The 15,808-nt window shown below is 48.3% G+C and overlaps 2 protein-coding genes across 3 annotated transcripts in view; one reads left to right on the top strand and one right to left on the bottom strand.

Moving 5' to 3' along the window:
• Nucleotides 1–6,453, top strand: part of DTX4 (deltex E3 ubiquitin ligase 4) — a 37,404-nt gene extending 30,951 nt beyond the window's left edge. For both annotated transcript variants that reach the window (XM_086677325.1, XM_086677324.1), the window contains exon 9: nucleotides 2,947–6,453. In XM_086677325.1, coding sequence (XP_086533451.1) covers nucleotides 2,947–3,180 — 234 coding nt within the window. In that variant the 3' untranslated portion in view covers nucleotides 3,181–6,453. The remainder of the gene's footprint in view (nucleotides 1–2,946) is intronic.
• Nucleotides 6,454–7,359: 906 nt separating this feature from the next.
• MPEG1 (macrophage expressed 1) lies at nucleotides 7,360–11,773 on the bottom strand. Its single transcript, XM_025929113.2, has one exon. It carries the CDS (start codon nucleotides 11,633–11,635, stop codon nucleotides 9,482–9,484), a length of 2,154 nt encoding a protein of 717 aa, XP_025784898.1. The 5' UTR covers nucleotides 11,636–11,773; the 3' UTR covers nucleotides 7,360–9,481.
• Nucleotides 11,774–15,808: the final 4,035 nt, after the last annotated feature.

Here is a 15,808-nt window from a genome sequence, read left to right as displayed (position 1 = left end):
GAGGAGGAAGCAGATCATGCGGAACAATGAGAAAATCAACCACATGGTGAAGATGTACCCAGTGCAGGGTCCTCAGATTAGAAGTCAGGACCAGTCCTGATCCTGAGCCCTGAGCAAGCCATATTTCTGTGCCTGAGCCCCAGCTCTACAGTCCCAACCGCTGGCTAAACATGTCTGCTGTGAAGTCCTACTGCTAAAACTTGAATCTTCTTGCCAAGAGCTGCTCCCCCTCTCTTCCAGGCCTCCCTCCTCTTGTTAATGACATACCCAGAATCCCTGGGACCCATATTGGACACAGTAGTCTCCTTGGACTCTCTCTCTGAGCCACCACCCCACTGGCTTGTTTCCCAGTGAACTGCCCGCCAAACCACGTGACTCCTTTTCTAATCCTGCCATACCCACCTAGTAAATACATTTTTTTTTTTAAGTTTATCTGTTTATTTTGAGAGAGAGAAAGAGCATGAGCAGGGGGAGGGGCAGAGAGAAAGGGAAAGAGAGAGAATCCCGAGCAGCCTTTACCCTGTCAGCACAGAGCCCGACACGGGGCCTGATCTCACAAACCATGAGATCTTGACCTGAGCTGACATCAAGAGTCTGATGCTTAACCCGCTGAGCCACCAGGGGCCCCATAAATACTTTCATCTTTTACCTGCCACCAGGTTAAGTATCTTAAAGTACAGTTTCTACCACCAAACTTTTTTGTTGAAAAGAAATAAGGTAGAAAAAAACCCAAAAAATTGTTCTGATATCTTTCCCTTCCTTCTTTACAAAGTACGATCTTCTCAGCTTGGCATTCAAGACCTACTATGGTGGGGGTCTGAACCTTCCCCTCTCACTAATTCCTCACCTTTATCCTTCACATCTGCTGGTCTGGGACCTTAACCTTGGGCTCTTGCACAGTGAGGTAATAAGAGCCTGGGCTTTGGAGACAAACTGGCCTGGGTTCGAGTCCTACTTTAGCAATTTACCAGATGTGGGGACTGGCATAAAGATGAACATTCTGAGGTCTTAGTTTCTGGATCCATATAACAGTGGTTATAATTTCTATCTGTGTGGACAGGATGTTGTTAAGAATTAAGTGAAAGTAGCATTTGTAAAATGCCCAGCATGGTGACAGCTGTTGTTATAATTACACATGCCTTGGCTCATATTCATGTACTGTGTCTACATGTCCTTTTCTATTAATGGACAGCTGGCCCTTAAACAACTCAGGGGTTAGAGGTGCTGACCTCTATCCTCCCAAAGCTGATATCCACATATAACTTTGACTTCCCCAAAACTTAACCACTAACAGTCTACTGTTGACCAGAAGCCTTGCCAATAACATAGGCAGCCAGTTAACACGTATTTTGTATGTTGTGTGTATGATATACTGTATTCTTACAATAAAGTAAGCTAGGCAAAAGAAAATATTATTAGGAAAATCATAAGTATCATACTGTGAAAATATTTATATTTTATATTTTTATGTATTATATATATTATATTTTATATTATACTGTAAAAAAAAGACCACGTGTAGTGCACCTGCACAGTTCAAACTCGTGTTGTTCAGGGTCAGCTGTATCTCCCCCCTCCTCTCCGACAGTTCAGAAGCATCTTCCCCCATGAATTCTGAATGGATCCACATCTGAGAGTCAACAGAGTAGTAACTCAGACCACGGACTGTAAGTTCAGGCAGTCCTGAAGTCTAGGCCCTCTGCCATGTACTAGCTGGACGAACAGGGCAAGTCTTTATCTTCTGAGTTTCTTCGTGTGTAGAAAGGAGATAAGGAGAATACCTGTCTTGTCGAGTTGTTGTCACTGGTACGTGACCCAGTGCTTGCTATGTAGTAAGTAAACCCTCGGGGGAGGGTCGATCGCATCTCTACCATGTGCATTACTTCATGTTGGTATTACCACTCTTTTTTTTTTTTATTTTTTTTATTCATTTATTTTTTTTAATTTTTTTTTTTTCCAACGTTTATTTATTTTTGGGACAGAGAGACACAGAGCATGAACGGGGGAGGGGCAGAGAGAGAGGGAGGCACAGAATCGGAAACAGACTCCAGGCTCTGAGCCATCAGCCCAGAGCCTGACGCGGGGCTCGAACTCACGGACCGCGAGATCGTGACCTGGCTGAAGTCGGACGCTTAACCGACTGCGCCACCCAGGCGCCCCGGTATTACCACTCTTACAGTTCCCCACCTCCAGCCCACAGCGTGTCGACGGCCATTCTTTTTTGAATCCAGGTCACTTTTATCGGCCGTCTTCATGCTGGGTAGGGTGTTAGGCCCTTGTCTTGCTCCGCAGCCATTTTTTAAAAATTTAGCTGAATGAGAACACTCTTCAAGCCCGAACACCTCTCTGGGCCTCACCTATGAAATAGAGACAATAGTAGCCCCCGCCAGATCTGCCTCCGTGTGTGGTTATGAGGACCAGGTGAGTAAATGAATGTGAAATGGCCTGGCAGAGGTCACCCCACTTCAACCATGTCACCGGAGAGCTCTGCCACACCACTAGCTGAGGGTGCACTAATGCTGCATTCGGGCGGTGGAGGGAATGGGGGACACGCTTCAGAAGCTCTGGGATCGCGAGTGCCTCGAATTCCTAGATCCTGTCTTTTAGCCAGGCTGCTGTAGCTAACATCTGTTGAGGTGTGGGTGCCAGGCACTGCTATGAAAGCCCTCGTACCATTTAGCAGATCAGAGCGTTGCCATTTTGTAAGTAAGGAAATTAAGGCCCAGAGAGGGGACAGAATATGCCCAAGGTCACACAGTTGGTGACAGACCCAAGACTTTACCTTGCGGCTCCCTGACTCCACCCCCAAATTCTTTCTATTCACTGTGCCGCTGGGGGCATCATGACGCCAGAAGACATGGACCCTTGGGAAGACCCTACCATCAAGACATAGTTTCTGACCAACACTGAATGGCTGCCTTTGGTCTCCTGCCTCCCCTCGCTCAGGTGCTGAAGCTGCTGCTTGTGGCCTGGGATCGCCGCCTCATCTTTGCCATCGGTACCTCCAGCACCACCGGCGAGTCAGACACCGTCATCTGGAACGAGGTCCACCACAAGACAGAGTTTGGCTCTAATCTCACGGGTCACGGCTACCCAGATGCCAATTACCTGGATAATGTGCTGGCTGAGCTGGCTGCCCAGGGCATTTCCGAGGACAGCACTACCCAGGAGAAGGACTGAGCTGGAGGGTCTTTGAGCCAGGAGGGGCCGCGGGGACCACAGGGCAGGAAGTGGGAGAATTGAGGTGGAAGTTGGTGCCATGCCCTCCCAATCCCCTCATTTCCCGCTCTGTCCTATCCCCATTCCCCATCCCTCCTGGCCACAGCGGGGAGGGAGATGAATAAGGTGATGTCATTCATAAACCTCACCCACCACAAAGGGGACATGGGATGAGGGCCATCCTCGGTCTGTTCCCATGGAGTTTTCGGTGCTGGGTAGGCAAGAACCCCCCCCCCCCCGCCCCCCTGAGTAGGGGCACGGTCAGCACACTTAGGGTATGGACAGAGCGTGGGCACTCCATACCTTGGCCTTGTGAAGCCTGAGGTTCAATGCCTCAGCTGGCTTCTTGCTGCTTCCACTCTGCTTTGAGAGCGGAGTTTCTGCTTTTCTCTCCTCCTCTGGAGGTGAGGAGCTCTCACTGTGCAAGATTGGGGGGCAAAGGGGTGAACCGCTAAATTGCTGTGACATCAGATGTCGATGCCTCGGTGTTCAGCGAGGAAGCACTTCTCACCAAGAGGGTCAGAGAAGCAAAGGCTTCGGGGAGCACACTCGGCTCTCAGAATGGTCTTTGGCCTCTCTGGGCCCTCCCTCCTCACATCTTCGACCTGTCCAAAGAGGCATCTGGTTCTCTTGTGCGGATGGACGGACTCTGGGATTCCTCTCTGGGTTGGCATCCCATGATGTTTCCAGCCCCTCTCTGATCAGACCAGAGTCTGCATCCCACTTAGCATCTGAACTGTCCTCAGGGAGAGGAGCCCATAGCCTTCTTCCCAACTCATCCCAGACCAGCTCAAAGATTCCATGAGTTTCATCAAGTCACTGTGAGTAGAGCCCAGGCTGGGTTCTGTGCCATCTATGTATGCGCATATGTGTGTGTGTGTGCGCGCGAGTGTGCACCACTGGGCCAGGTTGGTGGACAGTCCCATCCTGTTCTCCCATTCTGTTTTGCAAACTGTCAAACTCCAGCTCTGATGGGGCTCAAACAGCCAGGCTGCGGTTCCTTGACTTTCTTCACCCTTTGCCAACCCATTTCCACAGTAAACTTGGACCCAAATGGTAACAATCATGCATCTTTCTAGATGCCCCCAGGGAACAGTGCTTGGGGAGATGTGTCAGGTGAGGACTGGACTGACCCCTTTTTATATCTCTTTCAAGACCGTATCTAAACCAGTCTATCCGGTCATGTTTCTATGAGGGCTTCGATCTGTCTCCATGCACGTTTGCTAATCAGAGCCCAGAGGGGGCTGGGCCCCTCATCTATTACAGATTGACCTAGAGCATGGAGGCAGACTTTTTAGCTCATTCCCAACAGGGTTGGGACCACATCATGGTCCAGTCCAACCTGCATTTGGGTTGTGTCCCAAGACTCTGTCTGTCCCCTCCCCAATATTCCTCTTGCTTTTCACTTCCCTTAAGGAATGAATTGGGGGTCAGGGAGGAGAGAAGGGGGATCAAGAAAGGAAACCCAATTCCCCCTTTGAAAGTGGGTTCTTTGAACTATGTGTTTGGGGGAAGTTCCTCTGGATACTAATTTGAATTTATATACCTCATGTTTTGGGGGTTTGACGTATATATATCCATATATATTTCATAATATTTGGAAGGTTTTTGATGCTAGAAAAATGGAAACAAAAGAACCTTCAAAAATGGTACTTAAGTTAGAACCTGAAGCCAGGCTTTCCTGAGAGCTGGCTCCATGGCTGCTGGCTGTTTGCCTGAAGCCATTTTGACATTGGTGTGGCCAGTGGATGCACCTGAGTGTCGCCCATTTCCTTGGGAGGTGCTGGTGCTGGGCCTTTCCTTATTCTCTGAATGGCTGTCGGGTTGCTGACTGGCTCCAGCAGAGGGAGCTCTGACGAGAGGAATCCTTCCTGACAACTCCGCTCTCAGGTCAGCCGGCCACCATCTTCTCTCACCAGCGGACCAGGAGATTGGGCCTGAGTCCACTGCACCACAGGGCACAGTTTCCTGCCAGTCGGGAGGAAACACTTGAACTCAACGGAAGAGACATGGCTGAGGCATTTAATATCCTACCCCCCCTCCCCCCCACCGTGCCCTTTGCCAGGCCACCCTGTCCCAGAGGTCATCGAAGAGCCTCACTGCACCCCTAGTACCATCTCTGCCCTTCAGCACCTGGGTCAAGTGTCTGCTGAGCTTCTCACCCACAGGGATGAGGAAACAGACCGAGGGTCAGTGGGTAGAAACACACAGCTGTGGAGCAGGAGGTGGGGAAAGAAGGCAAATGAGGTTTGACAACTGGCCATGGCAGCGGGGACAGGCTGATTTCCCTGCCTCGGGCAGAAGGTATGGGTGGGGAAGGGGACAGCCGAGAAAAGAAGGAAGGGACTCAGAGAATGGATAGGCAGGCAGGCGGTGTGCCAGGGGTAATACCACTTCGAGGGTAAGTCTTAATGCCTTCAAGACCTTACCCCTAGGATGCCGACCGTGTCTGTACCCCTCGTTCTTTTCCTCCCTGCGGATGCTCAGCAGGGGGTACCTCCTCCTTGTGCTGCCCTTCGGTGGGACTTTCTGGGCAGAAGGATCTTGAATTTCCTTTTCACGCTGTGCCAAGCAAGGCGGGGGGCAGGGGGGAGGCAGCCCTTTGCCCTTTGTGCCAGCCTAGAAAGGCACAGTCTCAGGCACAGTGAGCACCCTGCCAGCGGAGGTACTGAGCACCGATCCCTGGGACACGGGACGTTTCCCCACCAGTGTTGTTCCTGCTCTGTTCCCTGGGTTGCACAGGGAACCCCATGCCTTGCCTGTCATGGCCGGACCACCAGCTGCCTGGTTTTCCCCTTCCTGAGTCCCCAGGGACGACAAATGGGATTGCAGACAAACTCTGTCAGATGCCTGTCCCTCAGAGGTCAATTGTGTATATGTGGTTGTGCGTGCCTTTGTGTTTCATACCCTTTCTCTTGCCCTTTTGTAGAACTTGGACTTTCTCTGTGGTTTTACACTTGGTCAAAAGTACTTATCCTGGTATTGCACTGTCGTGTGCATGAGAGGGGAGGGAGGAGACCCCGCGTGGTACAGGAGGGGGCCTGTCCCCTATCCTTGTCCGTGGTCACTGGCATTTGCGTGGGGGTTTTCTGGGAGAGGGAAGGTGAATGCCCTAATGTAAAAACTAACCGATGTGTTGTGAAGTCCTTGGTGTTGCTCTGTGAGAGGACATCGCCACCTGGTGCTCATGAGGTGTATGTGCAGAACAATAAATGGCAAATGAACAACCACAAATTGCTGTTCCCCTTCTGCTTTTTGTAGGTCAGGGCGCCTATGAGGCATTTGGGGCACCTCTCCGAGTCTGGGAGCAACCACAAGTCCTTCCACTGATGGGGGCAGGGGATTCCCTTCTTTCTCGGCAGCCCCCCCCCCCCATATGTTTTCCACCCACACATTTGACCAAGGGACCTGACCTGACTGTTCCTCTCAAGAAAGAGACCGCATGGCAGGGGAAATGCAAGCGAATCTGTGGGGGAAAGACCGGCTTAAAAAACATGAATGTTTGCTTTTTACAGTGCCCTCCACCCAATATAGCATAGGTTTCAATAGTTGACAGGCTGTTGTGTGTCAAATACATGTGTAGTATTAATCATCCTGATGCTCACACAGACACAAACACAAAATGCAAACACAAAGCTGCCTTTGTCACCCACATGTGTCTCTATTTCTGAGAGTCTGGGGAGTGTGGTTTGGGTGGAAGCCGGGGTGAGCCTTCCCGCAGCGCCCAGTCTGAGCTCACAGATCAGGAAAACAGAGCCTGTGAACTCCCCTCTCCAGGTGCTGACTTGGCAAAAGGATGATTGCAAACTGCAAAGCCCTGCATTCTCATTTCCTGTGGATGAGCAGCCGGACAGTGTTCCTTAGGTCCACATTAAAAAAAAAAAAATTTTTTTAATGTTTACTTATTTCTGAGAGACAGAGCATGAGTGAAGGAGGGGCAGAGAGAGAGGGAGACACAGAATCCGAAGTGGGCTCCAGGCTCTGAGCTGTCAGCACAGAGCCCGACGCGGGGCTCGAACTCACAAACCATGAGATGATGACCCGAGCCAAAGTCAGTCTCTCAACCAACTGAGCCACCCAGGCGCCCCTAGGTCCACATTTTTAATGCATGGTTATGTGCAACTCTGTGAGAAACAGAAGTTTGTGAAGAACTTTTATTTCCAAGGGCAGTTAGCGCAAAGTCTGGCAGCCTGTAGCTGGACCGTTGTCTCTCAGGCTCCGTAATCTTCAAGGGGTTCATGGGGAATTTGCAGAAAAGTGGTTAGCTCAGCTGAAATTTACCCACAAAACACCCAGAGGTTTAAGAGAATATTTTAATGCTTAAGAGGCAGGGTTCAGAGAAGAGGATGTAGAAATCAGTGTCAGTGCCTGGCGGTGGGGGGTGGGGGGGCAGGGCTCACCTTCTGTGATTCGCTTGGTATTCACAGTGGGAGGCAGACAAGGAACCTCCTTCCCATCTTCCCACAGGCTGGGATCTTCAGGCTCCTCAGGACTTATGTGAACCTAAGCTCTCGACTGTGAATGTTGAGGTGAGGACAGATTATCCTTCATGGAAATGAGCTCATTAATGACATTGGATTTGGTGAAGAGTTGTGTAACTATTAAAAAGGTTGTGGAGAAGGGGCTGGCTCTGTCAGTAGAGCACGTGACCCTTGGTCTCAGCATCATGAGTTGGAGTCCCACATTGAGGGTAGAGTTTACTTAATAAAAAAGAAAATTAGAAAAAAAGATGTTGCGGAGAAGTATTAATAGACTCACCCTATTCATTATAATTCAGTAAGATTGGTATTAAAATTGGGCAAAGCCCCAAATGCCAGGTAACAGGCATGCATCCCTCTAGATGCCTGAGGGAAGTCAGCCTGGGACTGAAATACATGTGTCACAGAGGGTGCTGGGTGCCTTTTTTTGCTTCATTTAAAAACAGGGATTTGATCATATCAGTCCCTTTTCTGCTGGAAAAACAAAAAACAAAAAACAAAGGTAGGATACATAATTGGTAGTTTCTACTCTGTTTTGGTTTTAGGGAGGAAATAATACTTGGGTGTGGGCTTACTGTGACTTTTTTGCATTTTTCCTTATCTCCCACCCCTAGAGAAATGCAGACTTTTTGTTGGAATGTGGTGTGTGTGTGTGTGTGTGTGTGTGTGTGTGTGTGTCTATGGCTCTGTGTGTGTTTGGGGTGTGTGTGTTTGGGGGACTTGGGAGTGGGGTTGTGTTTGGGGTGTGTGTGTGTGCTAGGAGGCCAGGGGAGGGGGGTTGTGGAGGTATGTGCACGTGTGTATTTGGGGATGTGTACCCGTGATACAAGGACAGGAAGGGGAAGGACCACTCATGGAAAAAGAAAGGACGGTACTCTGGTAACAGAGACTGAGAAAATGGAATGCTTGTGTTACCCAAATCTGCAGCTCCATAAGCCAGGTAGGTGGTTATGGGTAAGAATTCCAGTTACCCTGAGCACCAGGATCTTTTCCAATTTTCACCCTTTCTTTCTTCATGCCTTTTCTCCAAACCATCCCTTCTCCCTTGACCTCCTAATAGAAGATTATAAGTTAAAATCTGTTTTTGAGGACTTCATGACACTAGTATGAAGGCCAAGAGTGGTCTGGTCAGAGTAAGCCTGAATTGTGGTTGGAAAGTTGGAAAACATGGACTTAGGAGAGACAACATCTTTCTGTTTAGATACAGTTGTAAGGACCCAGTCCATCAGTACAGAGCCCTCTATGCTGAAAATGAGAGGTCACATGGGACCTCCTGGGTCTTCCAGGGGATCATTCAGCCTCCAGGAGCATGAAATCCAGACAGATTAAAAACAAAACAAAAAAACCAAAACAGAACAGAGGGAGGGTAACACGTACAGGCAGAAATTCTTATAGCTCGTGAATTGGAAACTGTGGCTGACCTCAGATTAAACGCAGGGTCTCCGAATCCAAATATTAACATGCTCCCTCCTCTCTTTTCACATATATTCAGATGAAGATAATCCATGATGCACACAGAGAAAAGACACGCTCTTTGTGTTTTAGCCCCTACCCCTGATGACTTTTGCTTAAAAAGTCACATGTGCTCTCCTCCCCCACCCCAACCCCTGTCCACAGAGCTCTCTGTTCATTTCCTGGCCCAGGGCCCTAAGGAAGTCACAAAGTTATACCTGCCTTTTGTTGCACCTGCTGCTGCAGTCCTCAGGCAGAAGTGGAGAAAGAAGGAAGGAGAGGCATGCTTGTGGTTCTGGCCAGAGATGAGAGAAATGTTTCCTGGGAGAAATTTAGGCTGGACTCTGCTCCTGCTCTCGGTCGGGGACATCTCCAGGTGCTGCCGTGCCCGCAGCCAAACTCTGCGTCTCGTCCTCCAATGCCTGGTATCCCCTCTTCTTGTATTTCCGGGTGCCGTAGATGGCCAGGGTGACGGTGGCTGCCAGGGCAGCAGTGACTGCCACTGTGACCCCAGCTGCCGCCCCTCCCGACAGACCGCTGCTGTCCCCATGGATGACCCTCATGGCCCTGCGTAGCTCTAACGGCTCCCCCAGCCTCCACTGGTGGGTCTGGGAATCCTTAATCCAGGAGCTTGCAGTCTCGCTATTGGTCACCATGACAGTGTTGGTGGCAGCCTGACTCATGAGGGGTGGCCTGGTGTAAGGTGGGAGTCTGGCAGGGGGCAGAGACCCTCCTGTGAACAGCCCAGCCTTGACACAGTAGGACACTTGGCACCCATCACTGATGAGGGCGAGATGTTGGCTGAAGCCCCCGGGACACTTTCTTAGAGAAGGTGACTCTAAATCTCCGGATATGGCAGCATTCACCAAGGGGTTCCCCACTGCACAGCTGAAGAACCCGCCAAAGGGGACTGAAAACCTATAGCCCAACTCATAGTCCTGAGAGGCACATACCTTGAGATTTTCAAAAAGTCTCAGTGGAAAATAGCCAGCAGGGCACGACTGTGCATTCGTCAAAGGGTTTATGCTCTTACCACTGAAGAGGCCCCCGAAAAGCAGTCCTGAGTTTTCCGGTATCTGCCCACTGGCCACACACCAAAAAGCCCTAAATTCAGCCTTTGCCACCCGGAACACATCTTCGCACACAGTCTTGCAGAAGATGAGGAGGGTGCACTTCCTCAGACACTCCAGGTGGTTGTAACCCTCCTCATGGATCTGGGACAGCAGGTGGACTGGGGAGTAGCCAGAGGGGCATGAGAAATCACCAGTGAGCGGATTCTTCTGCTCCAGGTTTTGGCAGAGTTGGACAAACTCCTTCCCAGAGAGCTGGGTGCATTCTTGATAAACTCCTCCGAAGGAGAAATTGGTCATTTTTCCCTCGCAAGAGCCATCATCAGTGTTGGCCTGGAAATTGAAGTTGGGTGAATTGACATCTGTGCACCCAGGGTAGGTGTTGAATGTGTAATAGTGTCTCACGGCAGCCTCCACCGTCCTCGACAGCTTCTTCACGAGCGGCCCCGGCAACTCGGGCAGCATGTTGGGGGTGATGAAGAAATGCAGAGGCAGGCCGGCACGGTCGATGGCCACCAGGTGGTTAGTGATGCCCTGCTGCCAGGCCTGGAGGGTGATGCCTGGGTAAAAAGGAAGCCCTCCAATGCTCTGCACCATGGAGTTGGTTCGGTTGGAGAGGTAGCTCTTGGTGAGGGTGTTCTGCGAAGTGTAGTTCTCCTCAAATTTGAAGTTCACGATGTTCTGGAAGGCAGCACCGGCGGACGCGGTCAGGGCAGTACGGCTGCTCAGGCTGTCCTGCAGGAACGAGGCTCTGATGTGGTCCTCCTGGATGAGAGCAGCCCCAGCATCCATGCTGGTGATGACGTGGGTGCCGTAGTTGAGGACCAGCAGTTCTGCCAGGTAGGTGGCCATCCGTGTCTGGTTGTTCTCCAGGCGGTCACAGATGTCCATGAGCTCCTTCTTAAAGTCCCAGCTGAGTTCTGAAGCCGGGTTGATTTTGACTGTGTAGATCAGGTTTCTCACCTGCACCCGGGTGGTTATGGCTTGGTCTTTCACTTGAAGGGTCTTCATCTTCTGGAAATCAGAGGAGAACTTGCCGTTGACCTTGGAATAAAGGGAGATCTCCAGGTTGATGGAGTAGGAGGTGCTGCTCTGGTAATTCACCCAGGACTCCAGGACTTCGGAGTTCATCTCCAGATTGGTCTGTTTCTGGGCGATGCTGATGACTTGGTCGGGGATGATGTACTGTCCATCCTCCGTGGTCCTGCAGCTCCTGTAAGTCAGGTCCATCACCCGTCCCATGTCCACATTCCGCAGGTTATCCCAGCCACCTCCCGGTAAGACTTCCAGAACAGGTAGTTTTAAGGTATTCTTGCATTTTTGAAATCTGGTCTCATCTGTCTCACCCAGAGACTTATCCGTTTTAGCCCATGCCACCAGTGCCCACAAGAGGATAGCACCCCTGAGGCTGTTCATGGCTCAGAAGCCCCGGCCACACGCCAGCCCTAAGGAGCGGCCAGCGAGCTTGGTGCAAACCGAACAGATGGGAAAGAAGGCAGTTGCTGAAACAAAACACATACAGCAGCTCCCTTAAAGCCACCAGTTCCTCTTTGGGCTGATCTAATTGCAAAATGGGGAAATGAGAATCAAATGGAATACTAAGGTCCATCAGGACTTTGAGAAGATCAGGTTGTCCTAGCTTTATCCTTACCAGTTAACCACCCTCACTGCCCCCCACAGCCCCCAGCCCCAGGCTGATTACTCTGCAGCCACGGTGGGTTCTCAGAAAAAGTGTGACCGCATGTCTTAGTGCTTCCTCCATGGGAGATTTCCGGCTTTGAAAGAAAGCTCTCGTTTTGCTTTTTGTTCACTCTCTTGATGTTTTAGTTTCCTGAACTGCTCTCCCCTGGGACTCCAATACTAGTTTCCTTTTACTGTAAATGCAGAGGTGAATGGTAGCATCATCCTTGCTGAGACACACTGCCTCCGCCTTACCTAGGCAAGTAGCTGTAGGTCAAGGCTGAGGGCTGGGTTTCCCATTCACCTGAGGGTAAAGGCAATTCACACACAAGAAAAGACTGAAAATCTTGGACACAAGGACTGTGGAGTTCTACTGTTACAAGCCTAATAGTATAGGCTTTGGAGGTGCTATTTCCTGAAGCAGAGCTGAAGGGACCTGAAGCGGATTCCGTGAACCTCAGTCTGCATCGTCCTCAGCATTCAGAGTGAAGGCAAGTGGTCCCCACACTGTGTTGTTTCCTTTCAGGTAGAAATGTTAAAACAAAGAGAAAATCTATACTATAATCTAGATTTTGACCTATCAAAAGCAGACAGTGGCCAAGAAACATATGTGTATGTATTTACACACTTCTACATCCTCTGTGTGTGTATCGTTAGCAATAAGTTGGTACCTGTTGTTATAGTTTTACTTTTTTGTTCTGCTGTTAAGTTCATGTGCTCAGTATAGGTGCATAAAAAAGAATGTGGCTCTTTATTACTCATTTTTTTTTTAATTTTTTTTTTTTTATTACTCATTTTTTAAAGCAACAATTCATTCATTCTATCATTAGGAGAACATAATTTCATGAATTTCCTTTTGTGTGCTAATACTATGTCTGTTAGACTCTATACTTTGGAACAGTGTTTCCAGACCCACTGATCTGGTAGCAGGATTAATCGAAGCCCAGCTCCATTACTTCTTTGAGACCAGTAAGGTGCCTCTTAGCACATTCAGTGGTAGCCAAAGGATCCAAGGGAACTAAGGAAGCTCACAATTGTACCCTCGTGGCCCCCAAAATCATATCACAAACCAGATGCAGTGCTGAGGTTGAAAACATCATGTTTCAGGGCACCTGGGTGGCTGTTGGTTGAGTGTCTGACTCTTGATTTCTGCTCAGGTCATGATCCCAAGGCTGTGGGATCGAGTGATGAGTTGGGCTCTGCACTGAGCATAGAGCCTGCTTGAGATTCTCAATCTTTCTCTCTCTCTCTCTCTCTCCCTCTACCCCTCTGCCTCTTGCTCTCTCTCTCTCTCTCTCTCTCATTCTCTCTCAAAATAAAAATAAATCAATTTTAAAAGTATTGGGAAAAAAGAAAAAAAGAAAATGTCATATTTCAGTTTACAGGTATCACTACACTATCACCTGTACATGTCCTGGGAAAGGTTTCAGGGAAATGAATGACCATAATATTGCCGCTGATGCAGTGACAGGTGTCTTCAGATAGAATGAGGCCAGTGGTCTAGGTTCACGGGTTGAACTTCACTAGTTATTATTAAAACCTTGGTGATGCTCTGGGTTTATTCATGCCTAGGTTATCATACTTGGAGGAATTTACTTATATCCAAGAGGGATTAATGTATGAATGAGTGTCTGGTTTATATTTGGTCAGAGAAGAAAGCTTGTTCATGGGATGTCCTGGCTAATTTATAAATGAATTAGTTATAAATTTGTAGCTCAGTAGGGAGATCCTAGGACTAGAAAAATTAGAGCTGAGTGCCCTCAAGCATTTCTGGTAAGTCTGTTGAAATTCCCACACACTCCTCTCCAGACTGTCATGGAGCTAGTTCATCATCATGAGAAAACCCTCACATGTTACACGGTTTTGGAGACACGCTGACAATTTGTTACGTTCTGTTTGCCCGGTGATAGATCCTGTTGAGTTTTCACTCTTCTGCGATGAGAATACAAGCAAGGTGAATATAGATAATTCTCTATTCAGGTGTTCCTATATCTCTGAACACCCAGCCATCATGTGTTTGAACTGTCTTCTTCATTTCTACCATAGCAGAAAGTGGAAAATAGCTAAAAGAGCTGATAAGAGTGAAATTAGATTGCATCCCTATCACAAAATATTTTACAGCCATCATCATCCTATTTTCAAAAACTTTCAGTAACATAAGAAATTCTTGTGCCGGGGGTGCCTAGGTGGCTCAGTCGGCTGAGCGTCCAACTCTTAATTTTGGTTCAGGTCATGATCTCACAGGGATTGAGCACTGCATCTGGCTCTATGCTGAGCATGCTGAGCCTGCTTGGGATTCTCCCTCTCTCTCTCCCTCTCCCTCTCTGCCCCTCCCCTGCTCATACTCTCTCTCTCAAAATAAATGAATACACTTAAAAAAAAAAAGACATTCTTATGCCGTAAAGTGAAGTGATAAAAGCATAACAGACTTTCAGTGTGACCTCCACTATGTACATAGATACCATTTGAGAGATAATACATTAACCCATTGACAGAGATGATATCTTGCTGGTAAGTTTTATAGATTATGTAAAAATTTCCTTCTTACTTTTCTGTGTTTTTTGAGTTTTCAAAAATGAGCATAGCTTCACATATTTGGCACATTTTTAGTGAGAATCTACTGAGTTCCAAACACAGGGATGGGTATTGAATAATTGTTGCTTTTGTACTCAGGAAAATAAGCAACAAGGACTCATTTAAGAAACAAAAGATACTGATTTTTTTTTTGGAATCTCTATATACCTGTAATGATCTAAAGCCTATGACTCTTTGCCGTGTTCGAGGAAGTTCTCTTTTCTGTTCACGGGGAAACAATGAAAAGAGAAGTGTAAAAGATGGGAATTCCAATACAGCCTGAATTTGCATGCTACCTTCAAGAATAGCTGCTCATGGTGGTCAGGTGGGAGGAAGTGGCCATGAGACTTGGACGACAGGGGTTCACCCATTCCTTTCTTGCTTTACTCTGCTCACCAGCAACTTCCTCTGCTTTTGCCTGTGCTGAAATGCATATGCAATCGCGGAAACTCTCCAGATCGCTGCTCTCCAGGGCCTACAAACGCAACTTTGGTCTATAGAAGAAAAAGGAAACTTTTCTACAAAGGCTGGCATCTCTGTGCAGAAGAGAGATTTCACTTCCCCCAGAAAGAGGTAAGAGGGAAGTCCCACGTCTGCTTTCTTTCTCAGTTTGAGCACGTGCAACTTTCTGAGCCAAACCATGATTCATGTCTGAGCTTCAGTTCTGTGTGGGTTTGGAGCTGGTCCAGATGTTTCCGACCTCTGCATTTCACCTGTGGTCTGACACGGGCAGGAAATTCTGGCTGTGTTTGCAGGGACCAATCCATTTCTTATTTTTAGCAGGGAGCCAGGAAACCAGCCAAATGGTCACCAAATGAACGGATCAGGGAACAATAACTTTTATACACTCTAGAATAAACTTGGTTCTGGAAAATCCAGGAGGTATCAGTTAACACAGTGACAACATTTTCTTTCCTGAACAGTTGATTGCTAACTTGATGTTTTGAGAGTTGCCTTGTCATCTCCTTCCCCTCTGGGACTGTTTTCACCAGCATTGTTTGTGGTCTGACCCCAAAATAAGAACACTGTGGTTCCTCAAATCCTTTTAATCTGGTTGATAAAAACGGAAGGCTCGTGTGAAATTCTGCATATTCCCACTGAAAGCTAGGCCAGGATTTGGCAGCCTATGCCATTTTCCTTCTTTTCTGTGTTGACACTCTTCCCTCCACTCTTCCGATTTTTCTAGTGCTTTTTATCCTCATCAACGATTCCCTTTCTGCTCTTTTTTCTTTGCCATTTCCATATGTAGGTTTGAGGGACACAGTCTGTGATGTAAGATGACATTTCCACTGCATTAAGAAGATACAAATTCTGACTCCGTCTTCAGGCTGTGCT

The sequence above is a fragment of the Puma concolor genome, chromosome D1 (assembly GCF_028749965.1).
Source record: "Puma concolor isolate L17-30 chromosome D1, mPumCon1.1.hap2, whole genome shotgun sequence".
Lineage (NCBI taxonomy): Eukaryota > Metazoa > Chordata > Mammalia > Carnivora > Felidae > Puma > Puma concolor.
The sequence above is the reverse complement of the archived record's forward strand: the minus strand, read 5'-3'. Positions and strand labels throughout refer to the sequence as shown.

Excerpts from the sequence above, each read along its gene's own strand:
- MPEG1 (XM_025929113.2), bottom strand. The coding sequence starts at position 11,635 with ATGAACAGCCTCAGGGGTGCTATCCTCTTGTGGGCACTGGTGGCATGG.